The 22877-nt window shown below is 49.3% G+C and overlaps 1 protein-coding gene across 13 annotated transcripts in view; it reads left to right on the top strand.

Moving 5' to 3' along the window:
- The window catches only part of akap9 (A kinase (PRKA) anchor protein 9), a 332810-nt gene that overhangs the window by 29667 nt on the left and 280266 nt on the right, over positions 1-22877 (top strand). For 12 of the 13 annotated variants that reach the window (XR_005460747.1, XR_005460749.1, XR_005460744.1 and 9 more), the window contains one exon: positions 9622-9777. Coding sequence is in view for 1 of the 13 variants with exons in the window: in XM_038797918.1 (XP_038653846.1) it covers positions 9622-9777 (156 nt within the window). In the remaining 12 variants the exon portion in view is untranslated. Of the gene's footprint in view, positions 1-9621; positions 9778-22877 lie in introns of those variants that run through there. The other variant, XR_005460751.1, reaches the window with a different exon arrangement.

Genomic DNA, 22877 nt, shown 5'->3' with positions numbered 1-22877 from the left:
TATATGTCCGAAATCCTCCCTCCTCCGACCCACACCCCCGAGAGCACCCTGTCCCGTACCCCACGTGGGGGCAACAAGGGGAACCCCTCCATCTGCCGCCTGGCAAACGCCCTAACCTGCATGTACCGAAACATGTTCCCGGGGGGAGCCCAAACTTCCCCTCTAACTCCCCCAAGCTCGCGAACCTCCCCTCCACAAACAGGTCCCACAACCTCCTAACCCCTGCCCTGTGCCAGCCCAGAAATCCGCCATCAATGCTCCCTGGGATGAACCGATGGTTCCCTGGTATCGGGGCCTCCATCGAGCCCCCCATTTCACCCCTGTGCCGTCTCCATTGCCCCAAATTTTGAGGGTAGCCGCCACCACCGGGCTCGTGGTATACCTTGTTGGAGGGAGCGGGCAACGGCGCCGTTACTAGCGCCCTCCAGGCTCGTGCCCACACAAGACGCCGCCTCCATCCTCTTCCACGCTGCCCCTATCCTCGTCCATTACCCACTTACCACCATCGCTGCGTTGGCCGCCCAGTAGTACCACAGAGGTTGGGCAACGCCAGCCCCCCCCCTATCCTGCCCTCGTTCCAGGAACACTCTTCGAACCCTCGGAGTCCCATGCGCCCACACAAATCCTGTGATACTCCTGTTGACCCTCCTAAAAAAGGCCTTCGGGATAAGGATGGGGAGGCACTGGAACAGGAACAAAAACCTCGGGAGCACCATCATCTTGACGGACTGCACCCTCCCCGCCAGTGACAGCAGTAACATATCCCATCTCTTAAACTCCTCCTCCATCTGCTTCCACCAATCTTGTGAGGTTGAGCTTGTGCAGGGCCCCCCAGCTCCCCGCCACCTGGACCCTAGGTACCTGAAGCTCTTCCTGCCTGCTTCAATGGGAGCCTACCAATCCCCTCCTCTTAATCCCCCGGATGCACCACAAACACCTCACTCTTGCCCAGGTTCAACTTATACCCCGAGAAACCCCCGAATTCCCTAAGAATCCTCATCACCTCCGGCATCCCCCCCACCGGGTCCGCCACATACAGCAACAGGCCGTCCGCATACAGCGACACTCGATGCTCCTTCCCACCCCGCACCAGGCCCCTCCAGTTCCCTGACTCCCTCAGTGCCATGGCCAGGGGCTCAATCGCCAACGCGAAGAGCAAGGGGGACAGGGGGCACCCTTGTCTCGTCCCCCGATACAGCCGAAAGTACTCCGACCTCCTCCTATTTGTGGCTACACTTGCCATCGGGGCCTCGTAGAGCAGCCTCACCCACCGGATAAACCCCTCCCCGAACCCAAACCTCTCCAACACCTCCCACAAGTACTCCCACTCAACCCTATCGAAGGCCTTCTCCGCGTCTAATGCCACCACTATCTCCGCCTCCCCTTCCACAGCCGGCATCATTATGACGTTGAGGAGCCTTCGTACGTTTGTGTTCAGCTGCCTTCCCTTCACAAACCCCGTCTGGTCCTCATGTATGACCCCAGGCACACAATCCTCTATTCTAGTGGCCAGGATCTTTGCCAGCAGCTTAGCATCGGCGTTCAGCAGCGAAATCGGCCTATATGATTCACACTGCAGGGGGTCCTTGTCCCGCTTCAGGATCAAGGAAATCAGCGCCCGTGACATAGTTGGGGCAGAGCCCCCCCCCCCCCCCCGCATCGTTAAAGGTCCGGACCAACAGGGGGCCCAACAGGTCCAAATACTTTTTATAGAATTCAGCCGGAAACCCGTCCGGCCCCGGCGCCTTCCCCGACTGCATGCTCCCTATCCCTTTGACCACCTCCTCCAGCTCGATCGGCGCCCCTAGTCCCTCCACCTGCTCCTCTTCCACCCTCGGGAATCGCAACTTGTCCAAGAAGCGCCCCATTCCACCCCCCTCCACCGGGGGTTCAGACCGGTACAGTTCCCCATAGAAGTCCCTGAAGACCCCATTGACATCTACCCCCCTCCACACCACCTTCCCAGCTCTATCCATCACTCCCCCAATCTCCCTGGCCGCGTCTCGCCTCCGGAGCTGGTTGCAACCAGCATCCTGCTCGCCTTCTCCCCGTATTCATACACCGCTCCCTGTGCTTTCCTCCACTGAGCTTCCGCCTTTCTGGTTGTCAGTAGGTCAAATCTGGCCTGAAGGCTACGCCTCTCCCCCAGCAATCCCTCCTCTGGTGCCTCCGCATATCTCCTATCCACCTGCACCATCTCCCCTATCAGTCTTTCCCTTCCCTCTGCTCCCCCCTCTCCCTACGGGTTCGGATGGAGATCAATTCCCCCCTCATCACCGCCTTCAATTCCTCCCAGACCGTCCCCACCCGAACCTCCCCGTTATCATTGGCCTCGAGGTATCTCTCGATACACCCCCGGACCCTTCCGGCCACCTCCTCATCTGCCAGCAGCCCCACCTCCATGCACCAGAGCAGACGTTGGTCCCTCTCCTCCCCCAGCCCGAGGTCCATCCAGTGCGGGGCATGATCCGAAATGGCAATGGCGGAGTATTCCACTTCCTCCACCCTCGACACCAGCCCCCTGCTCAGGACAAAACAATCAATCCTCGAATAGGCCTTATGTACATGGGAGAAAAACGAGTATTCCCTGGCCCTTGGCCTCGCAAACCTCCAAGGGTCCACCACCCCCCAATCTGGTCCATGAATCCCCTCAACACCTTAGCCGCCGCCGACCTCCTACCCGTTCGGGACTTGGATCGATCCAATGGGGGATCCAGTACTGTGTTAAAGTCCCCCCCCCATGATCAGGCCTCCAGGTCCGGAATGCGGCCCAACGTACGCCGCATAAACCCCGCATCGTCCCAATTTGGGGCATAAACATTCACCAGCACTACCCGCTCCCCCTGCCACTTACCACTCACCATCACGTACCTCCCGCCACTGTCAGCCACCACCTTCAACGCCTCAAACGACACCTTCGTCCCCACCAGGATCGTCAGCCCCCTATTCTTCTCATCCAGCCCTGAGTGGAATACTTGGCCCACCCACCCCTTCCTCAGCCGGACCTGGTCCACCACTCTCAGATGTGTCTCCTGGAGCATGGCCACATCCGCCTGCAGTCCCCTTCGGTGCACAAATACTCGGCCCTTTTGACCGGCCCATTCAGCCCCCTCACATTCCAGGTTATCAGCCGGATCCGAGGGCTCCTGCCCCCCTTCCCCTGCCGATTAGCCATACCCCATCCCTTTCCCACCCCAGGCCAGCGTCCCACGCCTCTGCCAGTTTCCCACGGCGGCAAACTCTCTCCCCCCCCCCCCCCCCCCCCCCCCCCTACCAGCACCCCCCTGCGTCCTCCAGCTCCTTCCTGACCGTTTCAGCAGCAGCCCGGTACCCCAGTCTAGGACCCCTCGTAGCCGCGCCCCTCTAACAGCAGGTCCCGTGAGCCAGCTAACTTCTGCTGACCCCGGCGGCTCCCGCCCTACTTCGGCTCCTCCCAACGGGGACTGTCCCTCCTCCATTGTGCCCATCAACGAGTCCACCCTCTCCCCGCTCCTGCGCGGGAAAAGAAAGCACGCCCCCTCCCTCTCACAGCGCGGGAACCCCGCAGAAAGCCCGCGCTTTCGCCCTGCCGGGCCCCGCCTCCTCCAGGGCCACTCCCATTGTCTGCCCCCCCCACCAGCTCCCCGAACACCCCGTTTACCCCTCTGCCCGAACGCGTCCACCCAACCCCTGCTTGAAAACACATAAAGAAAAACCCGTACGACATCACCCCCACCCACCTCAAGCCACCCCACATCTTACCCTCAACCCTACAAATACAGTATAAATAAATACAGTATTATACAGCATCCCCCATCAGGGGGACCCTCAGTTTGAGTCCAGTTTCTCGGCTTGCACGAAGGCCCACGCCTCCTCCGGGGACTCAAAATAGTGGTGTCGATCTTTATAGGTGACCCACAGACGCGCCGGCTGCAACATTCCAAACTTCACCTTCCGTCTGTGGAGCACCGCCTTCGTCCGGTTAAACCCGGCCCTCTGCCTCGCCACTTCCGCAATCCAGTCCTGGAAGATCCGCACCTCCGTGTTCTCACATTTGCTGCTCCGCTCCTTCTTGGCCCACCGGAGCACACACTCACGATCCACGAACCGGTGGAACCTCACCAACACCGCCCGCGGCGGCTCGTTCGGCTTGGGCCTCCTAGCCAGAATTCTGTGGGCCCCCTCCAACTCCAGGGGCCCCTGGAAGGACCCAGCCCCCATCAGCAAGTTTAGCATCATCACCACATAGGCCGCTAGGTCCGACCCCTCCCGCCCCTCCGTGAGGCCCAGGATCCCGTAAATTCTTCCTCCTCGACCGGTTTGTCCAGCTCCTCGAACCGCTCCTGCCATCTTTTATGGAGCGCCTCGTGCATCTCCACCTTCCCCACCACGGCCACGACGTTGTCCTCCCTTTCGGCGGCCTGCTGCTGCAGCTCCCGGATCGCAGCCCCCTGGGCTGTCTGGGTCTCCATCAGTTCCCTGTTGGTTACCTTCAGGGACTCCAGCAGCTCCAACTTCAGCTCCTGGAAGCAGCGCAGCAGAATCGCCTGCTGCTCCTGGACCCACTTCCTCAGCTCCTCAAAGCTTTCGCCGGCCACCATTTTGTTTTCCTGCCCCCGATTTTTCCTGGGTGTTTTCGTCGATCTTCTCTCTGCCCCACTCCTGGTCCGGACCATGGGACCGCTGGGGCGACTCCTGGCCTCTTCCCCCGTCGGGATTTGCCTCCTCAGCTCCGTTGGGGGCCCTGAAAAAAGCCCCGAAGTCCGTTAATCGCGGGAGCCGCCGAATGTGCGGCTCAACTGCGCATTGCCGCCACCAGAAGTCGGTGTTGAGCTTCTTGAGTGTTGTTCGAACTGCATTTATCTTGGCAAGTACAGATTATTCCATTACACTTCTGACTTATGCCTTGTGGATGATGGACAGGCTTTGGGGGATCAGGAGTTGAGTTACTTGCTGTATGATTCCGAGCTTTTGACATGCCCTAGTAGCCACAGTATTAATGTGGCTGGTCCTGTTCAATTTATAATGAATGGTAACCCCCCCCCCAGGATTTTTTTTTTTAATGTAACCAATTAATTTTTTCCAATTAAGGGGCAATTTAGCGTGGCCGATCCACCTACCCTGCACATCTTTTGGGTTGTGGGGGCGAAACCCACGCAAACACGGGAGAATGTGCAAACTACACGTGGACCCAGAGTAACCCAGAGCCGGGATCGAACCTGGGACCTCGGTGCCGTGAGGCAGCAGTGCTAACCACTGTGCCACCGTACTGCCAACCCCCAGGGTGTTGATTGTGGGGGTTTCAGCGATGGGAATGCCATTGAATGTCAAGGGGCAGTGGTTAGATCCCTCTTGTAGGAGATGGTCATTTCCTGGCAGTTGTGTGGCGCGAATGTAACTTGCCATTTGTCAGCCCAAATCTGGTTATTGTCCAGGTCTTGCTGCATTTGGACATGGACTGCTTTATTATCTGCGGAGGCGCGAATGGTGCTGAACATTGTGCAGTCATTCGCAAACATCCCCACTTCTGACCTTATCGTGGAAGGGAAGTCATTGATTTTTTTAAAATTTAGAGTACCCAATTATTTTTTCCCAATTAAGGAGCAATTTTGTGCGGCCAATCCACCTAACCTGCACAACTTTGGGTTGTGGGGTTGAAACCCACACAGACACGGGAGAATGTGCAAATTCCACACAGACAGTGACCCGGGGCCGTTTTCAACCCCAGGCACTTCATAGCCGTAGGCAGCCCTTCAGGAGATCATTGATGAATCGGCTGAAGTTGGTTGTGCCTAGGACACTACCCTGAGGAACTCCTGCAGTGATGTCCTGGAGCTGAGATGATTGACTCCCAATCACCACAATCATCTTCCTTTGTGCCAGGTATGAATCCAACTAGCAGAGAGTTTCCCCCCTGATTACTGTTGACTCCAATTTAGATAGGGCTCCTTGATGCCACACCTGGTCAAATGCTGCCTTGATGTCAAAGGCAGTCATTCTAACCTCACCTCTGGCATTCAATTCTTTTTTTAAAAATACATTTGAGTACCCAATTATTTTTCCAATTAAGGGGCAATTTAGCATGGCCAATCTACCTAACTTGCAATCCCCTTCATCTGCGATATCATCAGGTGCTACATTAATGGCATAGAAGGGATGTCAGTGACGGTGATGGATTCATCTTATTGGACCTTAGATGCTTTTTGGTGCTGGATACCCAGAAATGTTGCTGCTAATGATTTAATCTGCAGAGCTTTCATAGGCTGCAAGATAAATTGTAGTTCTAACTCCCTTTTAAACATGGTGGCAGCTCCTGCATATCCATCTGCCATCCTCGCAGGTGGATAAATCATCATGGCCCGTGGATTGTATCTTAGGCTCTTGAGGGAAGTCAGGGAGGAAAGAGTGGATCCTCTGAGGATCATTTTGCAATCCCCGCTAGATACAGATGAGATAGCAGATGATTGGAGGTCTGTGAATGTAAAGCATTATTTCAAAAGAGAATGAGGTATAGGCCAGAAAACTATAGGCCGGTCCATCTGACTTCAGTGGAGAGCAAATTATTGGAAACGATTGAGAGACAGGATAAACTGTTACTTGGAAAGGCACAGACTGATCAGTGGTAGTCAGCATTGTTTGTGAGGGGAAGATCATGTTTTACTAACTTAATAGAATCTTTTAAGGAAGTAACTAGGAGGATTGATCAGTATAGTGCAGTGGATATTGTCTACATGGATTTTAGTAAGGCCAAGGTCCCACATGGCAGACTGGTCAGAAAAGTGAGTTCTCATGGGATGCACGGGAAGGTGGCAGGTTAGATCCAAAATTGGCTCAGTAATAGGTAACAAAGGGTGATGGTTGATGGATGATTTTGAGAATGGAAAAGAGTTTCCAGTTGGATTCCACAGGCTCATTGCTGGGGCCCTTGCTGTTTGTTGTATATGTTAAAAACTTAAATGTGAGTGGATGGGAAATTTGCAGATGACACAAAAATTGGCCATGTAGCTGATAGCTGTTGACTCCAGAATTAAATTAATGATTTGGTTGGGCAGAGAAGTGGCAAATGGAATTCAATCCTGAAAAATGAGAGGTAATGCATTTAGGGACAACAAACAAAACAAGGGAAGATATGGAAAAGGGTTCAGGAAGGGAGAGATCTTGGAATGCATATCTACAGGTTCTTGAAGGTGTCAAGACAGGCGGGCAAGGTGGTCAAGAAGGCATATTGAATGCTTTCCTTTATTGGGCGAGGTATTGAATACAAAAGCAAGAACGTAATGATGGAACCGTATAAAACTTTGGTTAGGCCACAGCTGTAGTTTTATGTACAGTTCTGGTCACCTCATTGCAGGAAGGACATAATGGCTCTGCAGAGAGTGCAGAGGAGATGTACAAGAATGTTGTTAGGGCTTGAAAATTGCAGCTATGAGGAGAGATTGAATAGACTAGGGTTCTTTTCCTTTGAACAGAGGGTGACCTCATTGAGGTGTACAAAATCACTCGGGGCCTAGACTGGAAAGACTTGTTTCTCCTGGCTGAGGGGTGAATTACCTGAGGACATAGATTTAGGTGTTTGGATTAGAAGGACATGAGAAAAAGCTTTTTCTTCCAGAGAATGGTGGGCATCTGGAATTCACTGCCTAAGTTGGTGGTTAAGACGGGTGCCCTGCAATGCTCTGGACCAAATGTTGCAAAATTGGATCAAAATGAGCCGTGAATTTTTCCCCACTTTTTTGGGCTGGCGCAAACATGATGGGATGAATGGTCTCTTGCTGCACCGTAACATTTGTATGGTTCTATGAGTGATGCAGGCCTTCCCTACATCAGATCTGTGTCACTGTAATTAATTGGCTGGCTGCCACATGATTGGTTTCAGCCAGCCGCCATACACCTGTGCCAGATTCTCAATGACTTCCGGTGGGCTCCACAGTGAGAACGTGAAATTCTGCTCAAGGTGCTGGTGTGTCTGCGCTATTAGCATTGCTAATATGAGGGCACAAAAACTTTGATGACAGCCTAATTTGAGCTACTAAAATATTCTTCTTTTGTTTCTGTCTTTAAAGTTTTTTTTGTTGTGAATGTTGGACATGATTTTTACTTGGAATGTAATAATTTTCTACAGCAATGAATGATTATATCAGTTTTTGCAAGTAATGAACTGTCTAGCTTGCATCACTCCAGTTTATTTTTGATTACTGAGCAGCTGATGGAGCAGTTCCATTGTTGATGTACATGGCAGGGGTGGGGTACTAAAGCATTGTTTTTAAAATGTCTAAATTGATTTTATTAGCAAGCTCTGTGTTTATGTAGAAGTCTATGTAATCTTAACTAGTGTAAAATAACCATAAAAGATGACCCGACTTGTTCAAAACATGATGGTAGTAAGCTATATTTCCAGTTCAACTATCTTGCATTCCTAAAAAATGGCATGTGAAACAAAAAACACTTTCCCAGAAGAGAATGTAAATGAAGAGTGTGTTAGTTTCCTGAACACTAATTTTTACATTAAAAATCTATTGTTGCCTTGAACCTAACTGGGCCATAAACCATCTTATCAATTCTTACTAGCTCTTAATAGCGTAACTCTTAATAACACAGGAGCATGGGTTGACCATTTGGCTCTTTATATCTGCTCCACCATTCGATAAGATCGTGGCTGATCTGGTTGTGATCTCAACTCAACTTTCCTGTCGGCCCCGCTGTCTAACGCAGCATTTAATAAATTAAATGACTTGGCCTTCACTGCTCTCCAGAGAAGAGAATTCCAAACAGTAATAACTCTCTGAGAGAGGGAATTTCTACTCATCTCAGTCTTAAAAAGGAGACCTCTTATTCTTAAACTGTGACCCTGGTTCTAGTCTCCCCTACAAGTGACAACATCCTCCCAGTATCTACCCTGTCAAGCCCCCTTGGATCTTGTATGTTTCATTGGATCACCTCTCATTCTTCTAAATTCCACTAGGAATAGACCCAACTGGTTCAACCGTTCTATGTCAGATTAACCCTTCATCCCATGAATTAGTTGAATGAACCATATCCTTGCTTTTTCTAATGCAATTATATCCTTTTTCAAATAAGGAAACTTATGACTTCTTAACTTTGCCACCCTCTCACTTGCCACTTCCTTCTCCTGAATCCTCAGTGTTAGAGAGGGCCTGGACGAATGGCTGTGAGAGTGGCTGCAAGTGGGAGGGCCAGGGAGGGAAGCGGCAAAGCAGATGGCCATGCAGGGAAGCAGCGAGCGGGAGAGATGGTGAAGCGGGAATATTAAGGGGGGGGGGGGGTGTGATTGGAATGCAGGAGAGGTGGTGAGTGATAAGGGTGGGTAAAGAGCCGGCGAACAGGTGACTGGGGGGTTTGCTTTTATAAAATAATCTGCATGCTCTGTAATTGTGAAAACAAAAGTTGCAGCAATGCTATTCGGGGAAGGTCCCTAATTTATTAACTGCTCTAAATGAAAACGTGCTTTCAATGGGGAATACCTGCATAGTAATGCTGTGTTATCCATCTCATAGGTAAAATATGAAAGGTGTAAAAGGTTCCATGCAAGGAATTGAAGATTAATTGAGCATTCTTCATTGTATAAATTAATTGATAAATTAATAGATGATTTTATCCTGTATAATTGTATTCTTCGCACAGCTCCAGGACTTTGAAGCTGCAGTCAAACAGAGAGATGGTATTATCACTCAACTCACTGCTAATCTACAGCAAGCTAGGAAAGAAAAGGATGAGATTCTGCAAGAATTTTTGGATTTAACAGAACAAAGTCAAAAACTCCAAATTCAATTTCAACAGGTAAAACTCATTGTTATGTGGACATCGCTGACTAGGCCAGTATTTGTTACCCATTCCTAAATTGCCCTTCTGAAGGCTGTCGTGACCCACTTTTTTGAATGCGCTACACCCACAGTGCTGTCAGGGAGGGAGTTCCAGGAGTTTGACCCAACAACAAAAGAGAATTGCATTTTTCTGCTGGTCACTGAGATTTGCGCACAAGTCTACAAGCTAGTAATTTTTCACTGTTCGGAGTTTTTCACAGGCAAGTGAAAGTGATAGGTTTAAATTCTGCTCCAGGATGCAAACCCACAATTTATGCTGATACTGCAGTTCTGTTGAGGTACTGAATTTTGACATTTAGACTGAGGACCTTCCTATGAACTTAAAGATGAGCAAAGATTTTTTAAAATACATTTTCCCTCAACCAGCACCACCTGTAAAACACATTTGTTAGTCACTTATTCATTTAGTTGTGGAGTAGTGCTATGTGGGAATTGGCTGCCCTGTTTGCTTGCATCACTACACAGTATACTTAAATTCATTGGTTGTGAACTGCTTTGGCATATTCTGAAGACCTGAGCCATAATGGTTCTTACTGAGGGGTTTACCTCAAAATATTGTTTGGAATTATTGATGTCTTCAATAATCTGTTGCAAATTGCAGTTGAATTAAAGGTTAGATTTGAGATAAAAATGTACCCATTGGGTTGATTAATTTACCTCATGAAGGATTGTTCATTCTTGGCATCTCCACAAACTGTTGGAATAGCTTCAACCTAATCTGGCATTAAAGAATGCTATTCACCTCCAATTGTATTTCTCTGCCGTACTGGATCATTAGAGGTCCCTAAAATTCAATTTTCCAAGTTGCAATTCCAAACTCATACTATTGCCATTTAGCTGTTGTTAAACTTTATTTGGGCTGCCAGCTTTCCGACTGAATTTGTCGTCTCCAGACTCGACTATTACAGCTCTTTCCTGGCCAGGCTACTATTTTGTATCCTCTGTAAACTTGAGTTCATCCAAAACTTTGCTGCCTTTAGCTTAACTTGCACCAAGTTTGATCTACCCATTATCACCCATGTGCTGTCAACTTTATTAGCACCCAGTCCGGAAAAGCCTTGAATTTAAAATCCTTATCCCATTGTTCCAACCCTCCATTGCCTCAGCGTCTCTTTCTCTGTACCTCCTCCAGCCCTACAAACCTTAAAGATCTGTTCCTCCAATTGAAGTATCCCCAATTTCCCGTACCCCATCGTTGATGGTTATGCCTTTACCTGCTCAGGCTTCAAGTTGTGGAATTCCCTTCTTAAACCCCCCTATCTGATTTGAGGTTATTTATTCTAATATTTATTGGTGTCTTGATTTCAGATTTTGTTAGGTAAAGCACCGTGTGACATTTTTACCTTGGTGCCTTGTAAATTATTGTTGCTGTTGGATGGCAGTAGTTTTAAATTCAAGGTCCTTCCCATTGAGTCTATTTCACCATTGATACTCAACAGATGAGCTTAGATCAGGTCTCCTAGTCTAGGTCTGTGATTGATATCCAAGAAATGAAATGAAATGAAAATCGCTATTGTCACGAGTAGGCTTCAATGAAGTTACTGTGAAAAGCCCCTAGTCGCTACATTCTGGCGCCTGTCCGGGGAGTCTGGTACGGGAATTAAACCATGCTGCTGGCCTGCTTGGTCTGCTTTAAAAGCCAGTGATTTAGCCAAGTGAGCTAAACCAGATGAATGTTCTGCTGAATTTGCATGTGCACCTACCAATTCCTTACTAACAGTGATAGGTTCTTTGTTGCTTGATGAGGAAGGTGAGGGACTGCCACACCTCATGAAAGCAAATGGTAGCATACGACACATAACAGGCCTAAACATTCAGTGTGATTTAAGGAAAATTGGTATTTTACTGAACTACTTTACAGCAGCCAATGCGCCCTCAAACAAGGCAGTTTTTGAGCAGTTACATGGGAGTATTGATTGTTGCGGGTGAGGCAGTTTTTTTCAGAAGATTCATTGTCGCCCAATCTCATGATTTTAATGTATAATTTTATGAAAAAAGCAAATGTCTACACACAGCACAGTGTTTCCTTATGAACTGAAATTTGTTAATAAATTATTTCCCCCAGTACTGTTGCACCTATATTTGGTTTAGTGTAAGAATGCTTTGCTCTCCTCCCCACTTGCTTCCCACGCTCCTTAAATCTCACTTACAAAAATGTCATCTCTGATAACTTTGCTCAATGAGATGATTGCCTGCATTGGTGTTTGGAGGTTGCCTTGAATCAAGTACGGAAGGTGATTCAACTCCCGAGTCCAATGAGTATGCAGCACTGAAAGAGGCCCAATCGTGTTTGCGCCAACCATCAATCACCTGTCTATTCTAATTCCATTTTCCAGCACTTGGCCCATAGCCTTGAATGCTATGGTGTTTCAAGTGCTCATCTAAATGCTTCTTAAATGTTGAGGGTTCCTGCCTCTACCACCCTTTCAGTCAGTGAGTTCCAGATTCCCACCACCTTCTGGGTGAAAATGTTTTTCCTAAAATTCTCTCTAACACCCCTGCCTTTCCCCCCTGGTTATAAGAACATAAGAACTAGGAGCAGGAGTAGGCCATCTGGCCCCTCGAGCCTGCTCCGCCATTCAATTAGATCATGGCTGATCTTTTGTGGACTCAGCTCCACTTTCCGGCCCAAACACCATAACCCTTAATCCCTTTATTCTTCAAAAAACTATCTATCTTTACCTTAAAAACATGTAATGAAGGAGCCTCAACTGCTTCACAGGGCAAGGAATTCCATAGATTCACAACCCTTTGGGTGAAGAAGTTCCTCCTAAACTCAGTCCTAAATCTACTTCCCCTTATTTTGAGGCTATGCCCCCTAGTTCTGCTGTCACCCGCCAGTGGAAACAACCTGCCCGCATCTATCCTATCTATTCCCTTCATAATTTTAAATGTTTCTATAAGATCCCCCCTCATCCTTCTAAATTCCAACGAGTACAGTCCCAGTCTACTCAACCTCTCCTCATAATCCAACCCCTTCAGCTCTGGGATTAACCTAGTGAATCTCCTCTGCACACCCTCCAGCGCCAGTACGTCCTTTCTCAAGTAAGGAGACCAAAACTGAACACAATACTCCAGGTGTGGCCGCACTAACACCTTATACAATTGCAACATAACCTCCCTAGTCTTAAACTCCATCCCTCTAGCAATGAAGGACAAAATTCCATTTGCCTTCTTAATCACCTGTTGCACTTGTAAACCAACCTTCTGTGACTCATGCACTAGCACACCCAAGTCTCTCTGAACAGCGGCATGCTTTAATATTTTATCGTTTAAATAATAATCCCGTTTGCTGTTATTCCTACCAAAATGGATAACCTCACATTTGTCAACATTGTATTCCATCTGCCAGACCCGAGCCCATTCACTTAACCTATCCAAATCCCTCTGCAGACTTCCAGTATCCTCTGCACTTTTCGCTTTACCACTCATCTTAGTGTCATCTGCAAACTTGGACACATTGCCCTTGGTCCCCAACTCCAAATCATCAATGTAAATTGTGAACAATTGTGGGCCCAACACGGATCCCTGAGGGACACCACTAGCTACTGATTGCCAACCAGAGAAACACCCATTTATCCCAACTCTTTGCTTTCTATTAATTAACCAATCCTCTATCCATGCTACTACTTTACCCTTAATGCCATGCATCTTTATCTTATGCAGCAACCTTTTGTGTGGCACCTTGTCAAAGGCTTTCTGGAAATCCAGATATACCACATCCATCGGCTCCCCGTTATCTACTGCACTGGTAATGTCCTCAAAAAATTCCACTAAATTAGTTAGGCATGACCTGCCTTTTACGAACCCATGCTGCGTCTGCCCAATGGGACAATTTCTATCCAGATGCCTCGCAATTTCTTCCTTGATGATAGATTCCAGCATCTTCCCTATTACTGAAGTTAAACTCACTGGCCTATAATTTCCTGCTTTCTGCCTACCTCCTTTTTTAAACAGTGGCGTCACGTTTGCTAATTTCCAATCCACCGGGACCACCCCAGAGTCTAGTGAATTTCGGTAAATTATCACTAGTGCATCTGCAATTTCCCTAGCCATCTCTTTTAGCACTCTGGGATGCATTCCATCAGGGCCAGGAGACTTGTCTACCTTTAGCCCCATTAGCTTGCCCATCACTCCCTCCTTAGTGATAACAATCCTCTCAAGGTCCTCACCTGTCATAGCCTCATTTCTATCAGTCGCTGGCATGTTATTTGTGTCTTCCACTGTGAAGACCGACCCAAAAACCTGTTCAGTTCCTCAGCCATTTCCTCATTTCCCATTATTAAAACTCCCTTCTCATCCTCTAAAGGACCAATATTTACCTTAACCACTCTTTTTTGTCTTATATATTTGTAAAAACTTTTACTGTCTGTTTTTATATTCTGAGCAAGTTTACTCTCATACTCTATCTTACTCTTCTTTATAGCTTTTTTAGTAGCTTTCTGTTGCCCCCTAAAGATTTCCCAGTCCTCTAATCTCCCAGCACTCTTTGCCACTTTATATGCTTTTTCCTTCAATTTGATACTCTCCCTTATTTCCTTAGATATCCACGGTCGATTTTCCCTCTTTCTTCCGTCCTTCCTTTTTGTTGGTATAAACCTTTGCTGAGCACTGTGAAAAATCGCTTGGAAGGTTCTCCACTGTTCCTCAACTGTTCCACCATAAAGTCTTAGCTCCCAGTCTACCTTAGCTAGTTCTTCTCTCATCCCCTTGTAATCTCCTTTGTTTAAACACAAAACACTAGTATTTGATTTTACTTTCTCACCCTCCATCTGTATTTTAAATTCCACCATATTGTGATCGCTCCTTCCGAGAGGATCCCTAACTATGAGATCATGAATCAATCCTGTCTCATTACACAGGACAAGATCTAGGACCGCTTGTTCCCTCGTAGGTTCCATTACATACTGTTCTAGGAAACTATCGCGGATACATTCTATAAACTCCTCCTCACGGTTGCCTTGACCGACCTGGTTAAACCAATCGACATGTAGATTAAAATCCCCCATGATAACTGCTGTACCATTTCTACATGCATCAGTTATTTCTTTGTTTATTGCCTGCCCCACCATCTCGTTACTATTTGGTGGCCGATAGACTACTCCTATCAGTGACTTTTTCGCCTTACTATTCCTGATTTCCACCCAAATGGATTCAACCTTATCCTCCATAGCACCGATGTCATCCCTTACTATTGCCCGGATGTCATCCTTAAATAACAGAGCAACACCACCTCCCTTACCATCCACTCTGTCCTTCCGAATAGTTTGATACCCTCGGATATTTAACTCCCAGTCGTGACCATCCTTTAACCATGTTTCAGTAATGGCCACTAAATCATAGTCATTTACGATGATTTGTGCCACCAACTCATTTACTTTATTCCGAATACTACGAGCATTCAGGTAAAGTACACTTATGTTGGTTTTTTTACCTCTGTTTTGAATCTTAACATCTCCAGTTTTATTCCTTTTGTTATTACTGGGCCTATTCACTGTGCTCCCCTCAGTCACTGTACCTTATACTGTCGCCCTTATGGATTTCTGACTATGTCTTCTCTGCCTTGCACTTTTCCCCTTACTTCCTTTTGTTTCTGTCCCTGTTTTACTACCTTCCAACTTCCAGCATTGGTTCCCATCCCCCTGCCACATTAGTTTAAACCCTCCCCAACAGCTCTAGCAAACACCCCCCCTAGGACATCGGTTCCAGTCCTGCCCAAGTGCAGACCGTCCGGTTTGTACTGGTCCCACCTCCCCCAGAACCGGTCCCAATGCCCCAGGAATTTGAATCCCTCCCTCTTGCACCATCTCTCGAGCCACGCATTCATCCTATCTATCCTGACATTCCTACTCTGACTAGCTCGTGGCACTGGTAGCAATCCTGAGATTACTACCTTTGAGGTCCTACTTTTTAGTTTAACTCCTAACTCCCTGAATTCCGCTTGTAGGACCTCATCCCGTTTTTTACCTATATCGTTGGTGCCTATGTGCACCACGACAGCTGGCTGTTCACCCTCCCCCCCCCAGAATGTCCTGCAGCCGCTCCGAGACATCCTTGACCCTTGCACCAGGGAGGCAACATACCATCCTGGAGTCTCGATTGCGTCCACAGAACCGCCTGTCTATTCCCCTTACGATCGAGTCCCCTATCACTATAGCCCTGCCATTTTTCTTCCTGCCCTGCTGTGCAGCAGAGCCAGCCACGGTGCCATGAACCTGGCTGCTGCTGCCTTCCCCTGGTAAGCCATCTCCCTTAACAGTATCCAAAGCGGTATATCTGTTTTGCAGGGAGATGACCGCAGGGGACACCTGCACTGCCTTCCTACTCTTGCTCTGTCTTTTGGTCACCCATTTTCTATCTCCCTCAATAACCTTCACCTGCGGTGTGACCAACTCGCTAAACGTGCTATCCACGACCTCCTCAGCATCGCGGATGCTCCAAAGTGAGTCCATCCGCAGCTCCAGAGCCGTCAAGCGGTCTAACAAGAGCTGCAACTGAACACACTTCTTGCACGTGAAGGAGCCAGGGACAGTGGACGTGTCCCTGAGCTCCCACATCGCACACGAGGAGCATGACCCATCTTGCTATCTTCCATGTCCCTCATAATTTTGTACACCTCAATCAGGTCCCCACTCAGCCTTCTCTGCTCAAAGGAAAACAACCCCAGCTTAACCAACCTCTCTTAATAGCTGAACCACTCTAGCCCAGGCAACATCCTGGTGAATCTGAAACCAAAAGAGAAAATGCTGGAAAATCTCAGCAGGTGTCGCAGCATCTGTAGGGAAAGAAAAGAGTCCAGATGACCCTTTGTCAAAGCTAAAAGACATTGATGAGGGAATGAAAGATGAGTCATAGCCACAGAAACTAAGGGAAAAGAGTGCTAATAGCCACAGAAACCAAGGGGAATGAGTGCTAATGCCAGTCCCCAGAGAAAATAAAAGGTGTGAAAGGCCAAACAGCAGCAAAGCTAAAATCAGAGGGTTAGCTGTGACACATAGTTGTGGGGAGAGGGGGGACATGGGAAGAATGAGAAAAAGGAGGGGGAAGGGTAAGCAAAGGGGGGATAAGATTGGGGGTGGGAAATATATATATTATATATATATATATATATATATATATATATATATATATTATATATATATATAGAAAGACCAGAAAGAAATAAAAGGTAAAAATACAGTTAAAATGAAATGGCATATAAACAAAGGGGCTGAGGTGGGGTGGAGCTAATCATTTGAAGTTGTTGAATTCGATGTTGAGACTGGAAGGCTGTAGCGTGCCTAACCAGAAGATGAGATGCTGTTCCTCCAATTTGCGGTGCGTTTCACTGGAACATTGCAGCAGGCCAAGGAAGACGTGGGCATGGGAGCAGGTCTTGTGTTAAAATGGCAAGCAACGGGAAGGTCTGGGTCCTGAATGTGCACAGACTGAAGGTGCTTAGCAAAGCGATCACCCAGTCTGCATTTGGTCTCTCCGATATAGAGAAGACCACAGTGGGAGCAGTGAATGCAATAGACCACATTGGAAGAGGTGCAAGTGAAACGCTGCTTAACCTGAAATGGATATTTTCACAGTAACTCCATTGCAGTGTTAATGTAAGCCTACTTATGACAATAAAGATTATTATTATTATACCTCCCTCAGCCTGATCAGGGCCCTCTGGACCTTCGCCTCCTCAATCCTCTGAAACTTCTACACGTTCAAAAATCGCCTCATCTCTTCATTGCCCACCGGAGGCTCCGAATTATACAATCTCCGGTAAAAGGCCTCAAAAACCCGGTTCTCCCCCTTTGGCTCCGTTACTATCGTGCCCCTATCGTGTCTCACCCTCCCAATTTCCCTTGCTGCCACCTGCCTCCTCAACTGGTGCGCAAACATCCTGCTAGCTTTCTCACCATACTCGTATACCGCCTGTCTGGCTCGACGCAATTTCCCCACCACGTTTCCTGTGGACGCCAGCCCAAACTCCATCTGGAGCCTCTGCCTCTCCTTTAGCAACGTCTTCTCAGTGCCATCGAATATCTCTGGTCCACCCTCAGAATGTCCTACACAGGCCTGCTCCACCCTCTCCCTGTGCGCCCGAATTGATACAAATTCTCCCCTTACCACCGCTTTCAGTGCCTCCCATAACGTAGAGGGGCAAACCTTACCTGTCTTATTCTGCTCCACATAATTTGGGATGGCCATTTTCACCCTTTTGCAAACTCCCTTATCCGCCAGCAGTCCCACATCCATCCTCCACTGCGGCCGCTGAGCTGAGCCTCACTCTTGCCATCCACAAGTCCACCCAATGCGGCACGTGGTCCGAGACCACAGTCGCTGAATATTCCAATGCAACCACTCCCACCAATAGTGCCTTATCTGAGACAATGAAATCAATGATGGAGTACACCCGATGAGCATGTAAGAAATAGTAACACTCCTCCGCCCTCGGGCTCAAACCACCACGGGTCAGACGACCCCCCCCCCCCAATACATTCCATAAACCTCAACAGCTTCTTTGCCATGGCCGAAACCTTCAGGGACCTAGGGCACATCTGGTCCAACCTAGGATACAGAACCGTATTTAACCCCGCTTCCTGTAATCATCCAGTGTGTGTCCAGGTCCGGAGTCTTTGCTAAAATTGGCCTCATAAAATCCATATCATCCCAATTTGGTGCGTATACATTCACTAGTACCACGGGCGCCACTCCAGCTTCCCACTCACCATCACAAACCTACCCCCAGGGTCATTTGGGGCTGGTTTAGCACAGGGCTAAATAGCTGGCTTTTAAAGCAGGCCAAGCAGCGCGGGTTCAATTCCCGTACCAGTCTCCCCAAAAGGCGCCGGAATGTGGCGACTAGGGGCTTTTCACAGTAACTTCATTTGAAGCCTACTTGTGACAACAAGCGATTTTCATTTATTTCATTTTTCATAATATTTCCCACCCCAAATGCCACCCTCTTATTTTTTTAAAATATTTTTATTAAAGTATTTACAAATTTTTATAACAATAACAAAAACAATGACATTGACATGGTAAAATAAACATTTACCCACCCGACCCCATCTTCACACACCACCACCATCTAACACCTATTTCTCTTTCTCCCCCCCCCCCCCCCCCCCCCCCCCCCCCCCCCCCCCTTGGAATACTGCTTCTGCTGACATTTTCATTTTCCCTGAGAAAATCGACAATTGGCTGCCACCTCCGAGAGAACCCCAACATTGACCCTCTTAAGGCAAACTTTATTTTCTCAAGACTGAGAAACCCAGCCATGTCACTAGGCCAGGTCTCCACACTCAGGGGTTTTGAGTCCCTCCACATTAAAAGGATCTGTCTCCGGGCTACCAGGGAGGCAAAGGCCAGGATATCTGCCTCTTTCACTCCCTGAACTCCCAGATCTTTTGACACTCCAAAGATCGCTACCTCTGAACTCAGCACCTGCCGAGTTCCTAGCACCATGGACATTGCCTTCGCAAACCCCTGCCAAACCCCCTGAGCTTCGGGCATGCCCAAAACATGTGGATATGGTTTGTTGGGATCCCGTGCACCTCGCGCGTCTATCTTCTCCCCAAAAAAACTTGCTCATCCTCGCTGCCGTCATGTGTGCCCGGTGGACCACCTTAAATTGTATTAGGCTAAGCCAGGCACATGAAGAGGAGGAATTGACCCTGCTTAGGGCGTCAGCCCACAGACCTGCCTCTAACTCACTACCTAGCTCGTCCTCCCACTTGCCCTTAAGCTCCTTCACCGGGGTTTCCTCCGCCTCCAACAGCACCTGGTAAATATCCGACACTTTCCCCTCCCCTAACCAGGTACTGGACACTACTCTATCCTGTATCCCCCATGGCAGCAGCAGGGGAAAGGCCGGTACCTGTTTTCTCAGCAAGTATCGTACTTGCAAATATATAAAACCATTCCCTGGCGGCAGTTTAAATTTGTCCTCCAGCGCCTTCAAGCTGGGAAAGCTCCTGTCTATAAATAGACCCCCAATCCTTCTGATTCCTGCCCTCTGCCAGCTCTGGAACCCGCCATCCAGCCTGCCCAGTGCAAACCTGTGGTTGTTGCAAATCGGGGTCCAGACCGACGCAGCTTCCACCTTCTTATGCATCCTCTGTTGCCCCTTGATCCTCAGAGCCGCCACCACTACCTGACTTGTGGAGTACTGGGCTGGCGAGAACGGCAGAGGTGCCGTTACCAATGTTCCCAGACTGGTGCCTTTACATGATGCCGCCTCCAACCACTCCCATGCCGACCCATCCCCCATTACCAGTTCCAAATCATGGCAATTTTAGCCATCCAGTAGTAGTTGCAGAAGTTTGGCAGCGCCAACCCACCCTCCCCCCGACTGCTCCAACCACATTCTCTTCACCTGCGGGGTTTTATTCGTCCATACAAAGCCCAAGATGATCTTGTTCACCCGCTTGAAAAAGGCCTTGGGGATTAAGATGGGGAGGCACTGAAAGACAAAACAGAAACCTGGGAGGACCATCATTTTCATGGTCTGAACCCTCCCTGCCAGTGACAACGGGAGCATGTCCCATCTCTTAAAGTCCCCTTCCACTTGCTGTACCAACCGGGATACATAACGCTTATGCAGTGCCTCCCATTTCCGAGCCACGTGGATTCCCAGATAGCAATAGCTCTTCCCTACCATTTTAAGCGGCAGCTCCCCTAGTCTCTCCTCCTGCGCAGCCTGAATCTCAAACATTTTGCTCTTCCCCATGTTCAATTTATACCCTGAAAAACTGCCAAATTCCACCAGGATCCACACGACCTATCCCATCCCCTCCAACGAGTCTAAAATGTACAAAAGCAAATTGTCAGCATAGAGCGAGACCCGATGCTCCCCCACCCCCCGAGCCAGCCCCTGCCAGTTCCTCGAAGCTCTTAGCGCCATGGCCAGTGACTCTATAGCTAGAGTGAACAATAACGGGGAGAGGGAGCACCCTTGCCTCATCCCTTGATGTAATTTGAAATACCGCACCCAGCCAATAAAGCCCTCTCCAAACCCAAATCTTCCCAGTGTCTCCCACAGGTACTCCAATCCACCCGATCAAAGGCCTTCTCCGCGTCCATTGCTACCACCATCTCTACCTCGCCTCTCTCTGAGGGCATCGCAATAACATTTAGAAGCCTCCGCACGTTGGCCTTGAGCTGCCAGTCCTTAACGAATCCCGTCTGGTCTTCCCCTATCACCCCCGGAACACAGTCTTCTATCCTTGTGGCCAATATCTTAGCCAGCAACTTGGCATCTGCATTCAAAAGCGAGTTCGGCCTATATAACCCACACTGCACAGGGTCCTTCTCCCGTTTAAGAACAAGTGAAATCGAGGCCTGTGGCATTGTCGGAGGGAGGATCCCCTTCTCTCTCGTCTCGTTAAACGTCCTGACTAGCAATGGGCTCAATATCCCTGAGAAATTCTCATAAAATTCCACCGGGTAGCTGTCCGGCCCTGGCGTTTGCCCGACTGCATGGCCTCCAGCCCCTCCATGAGGTCCTCCTTCACCCTCGGAAACTCCAACCAATCCAAAAATTGCCTCATCCCTGCCACTCCATCCGCCTCTCTCGCTCTCTCTCTCTCTCTAGCGCTCCCTTTCTCTCGCGCTCTCTTTCTCTCGTGCTCTCTCTCTCTTTCTCGTTCTCTCTCTCGCGCGCTCTCTCTCTCGCGCGCACTCTCTCGCACTCTCGCGCGCCCTCTTTCTCACGCTCCCTCTCTTTCGTGCTCTCTTTCTCGTTCTCTCTCTCGCGCGTTCTCTCTCTCGCGCGTTCTCTCTCTCGCGTTCTCTCTCTCGCGCGTTCTCTCTCTCTCGCGTTCTCTCTCTCTCGCGTTCTCTCTCTCTCGCGTTCTCTCTCTCTCGCGTTCTCTCTCTCTCGCGTTCTCTCTCTCTCGCGTTCTCTCTCTCTCGCGTTCTCTCTCTCTCGCGTTCTCTCTCTCTCGCGTTCTCTCTCTCTCGCGTTCTCTCTTGCTCTCTCTCTCGCGCTCTCTCTCGCGCGCGCTCGCTCTCTCTCTCTCTCTCTCTCTCGCGCGCGCTCTCTCTCTCTCGCTCTCTCTCGCGCGCGCTCTCTCTCTCTCTCTCTCTCTCTCTCTCTCTCTCGCGCGCTCTCTCTCGCGCTCTCTCTCGCGCTCTCTCTCGCGCTCTCTCTCGCGCTCTCTCTCGCGCGCTCTCTCGCGCGCTCTCTCTCTCTCGCTCTCTCGCGCGCGCTCTTTCTCTCGCGCTCGCTCTCTCGCTCTCGCGCGCTCTCTCTCTCTCTCTCTCGCTCTCTCGCGCTCTCTCTCTCTCTCTCGCGCTCTCTCTCGCGCTCTCTCTCTCGCGCTCTCTCTCTCTCTCTCTCTCTCGCGCTCTCTCTCGCTCTCTCTCGCGCTCTCTCTCGCGCTCTCTCTCGCGCTCTCTCTCGCGCTCTCTCTCTCGCGCGCTCTCTCTCGCGCTCTCTCTCTCGCGCGCTCTCTCTCGCGCGCTCTCTCTCGCGCGCGCTCTCTCGCGCTCTCTCTCTCCTGTTACCTAGCCAACCAGCTAGCATTGTGGCCTCCCCACTCGGGACTGCTGCCCTCTCCGACCTTCATCCGCAATTCCCCAAAGATGGTAAAACACACACATCCGCTCCGCATGCAGACAACTTAAATACACCAAGCTGCCCGGTATGCAGACCCAAATTCCCCACCTTAACATCTCCAAAGTTCAATGTCCTCACATACCTCTCAGTTCATGGTCTCTCATAAATTGACTCGCCTCCTTCGGACTATCAAAGTAAAACTCTCCATTCTGGTGCATGATCCACAGACGAGCAGAATACAACAGCCAAACGTCATTCCTCCCTTGTAGAGCGTTGCCTTGATCCAATTACAACCCGCCTGCCGCTTGGCCAACTCCTCATTCAAATCCTGGGAGATCCTCAACATATGCCCTTCCCAGGTGCACTTTGTTTCCTTTGCCTATTTCAGTATCTTCTCTTTTTTTATACAATCCCGACAGTGTAGTAGGAGGCCATTCGGCCCATGGGGTCTGCACCGGCCCGTGGAAAGAGTACCCTACTTAAGCCTATGTCTCCACAACATCCCCATAACCCCA

This window comes from Scyliorhinus canicula, chromosome 5 (genome assembly GCF_902713615.1).
Source record: "Scyliorhinus canicula chromosome 5, sScyCan1.1, whole genome shotgun sequence".
Classification (NCBI taxonomy): Eukaryota; Metazoa; Chordata; class Chondrichthyes; order Carcharhiniformes; family Scyliorhinidae; genus Scyliorhinus; species Scyliorhinus canicula.
Note: the sequence above shows the minus strand (reverse complement) of the source record. Positions and strands in the feature narration are given on the sequence as shown.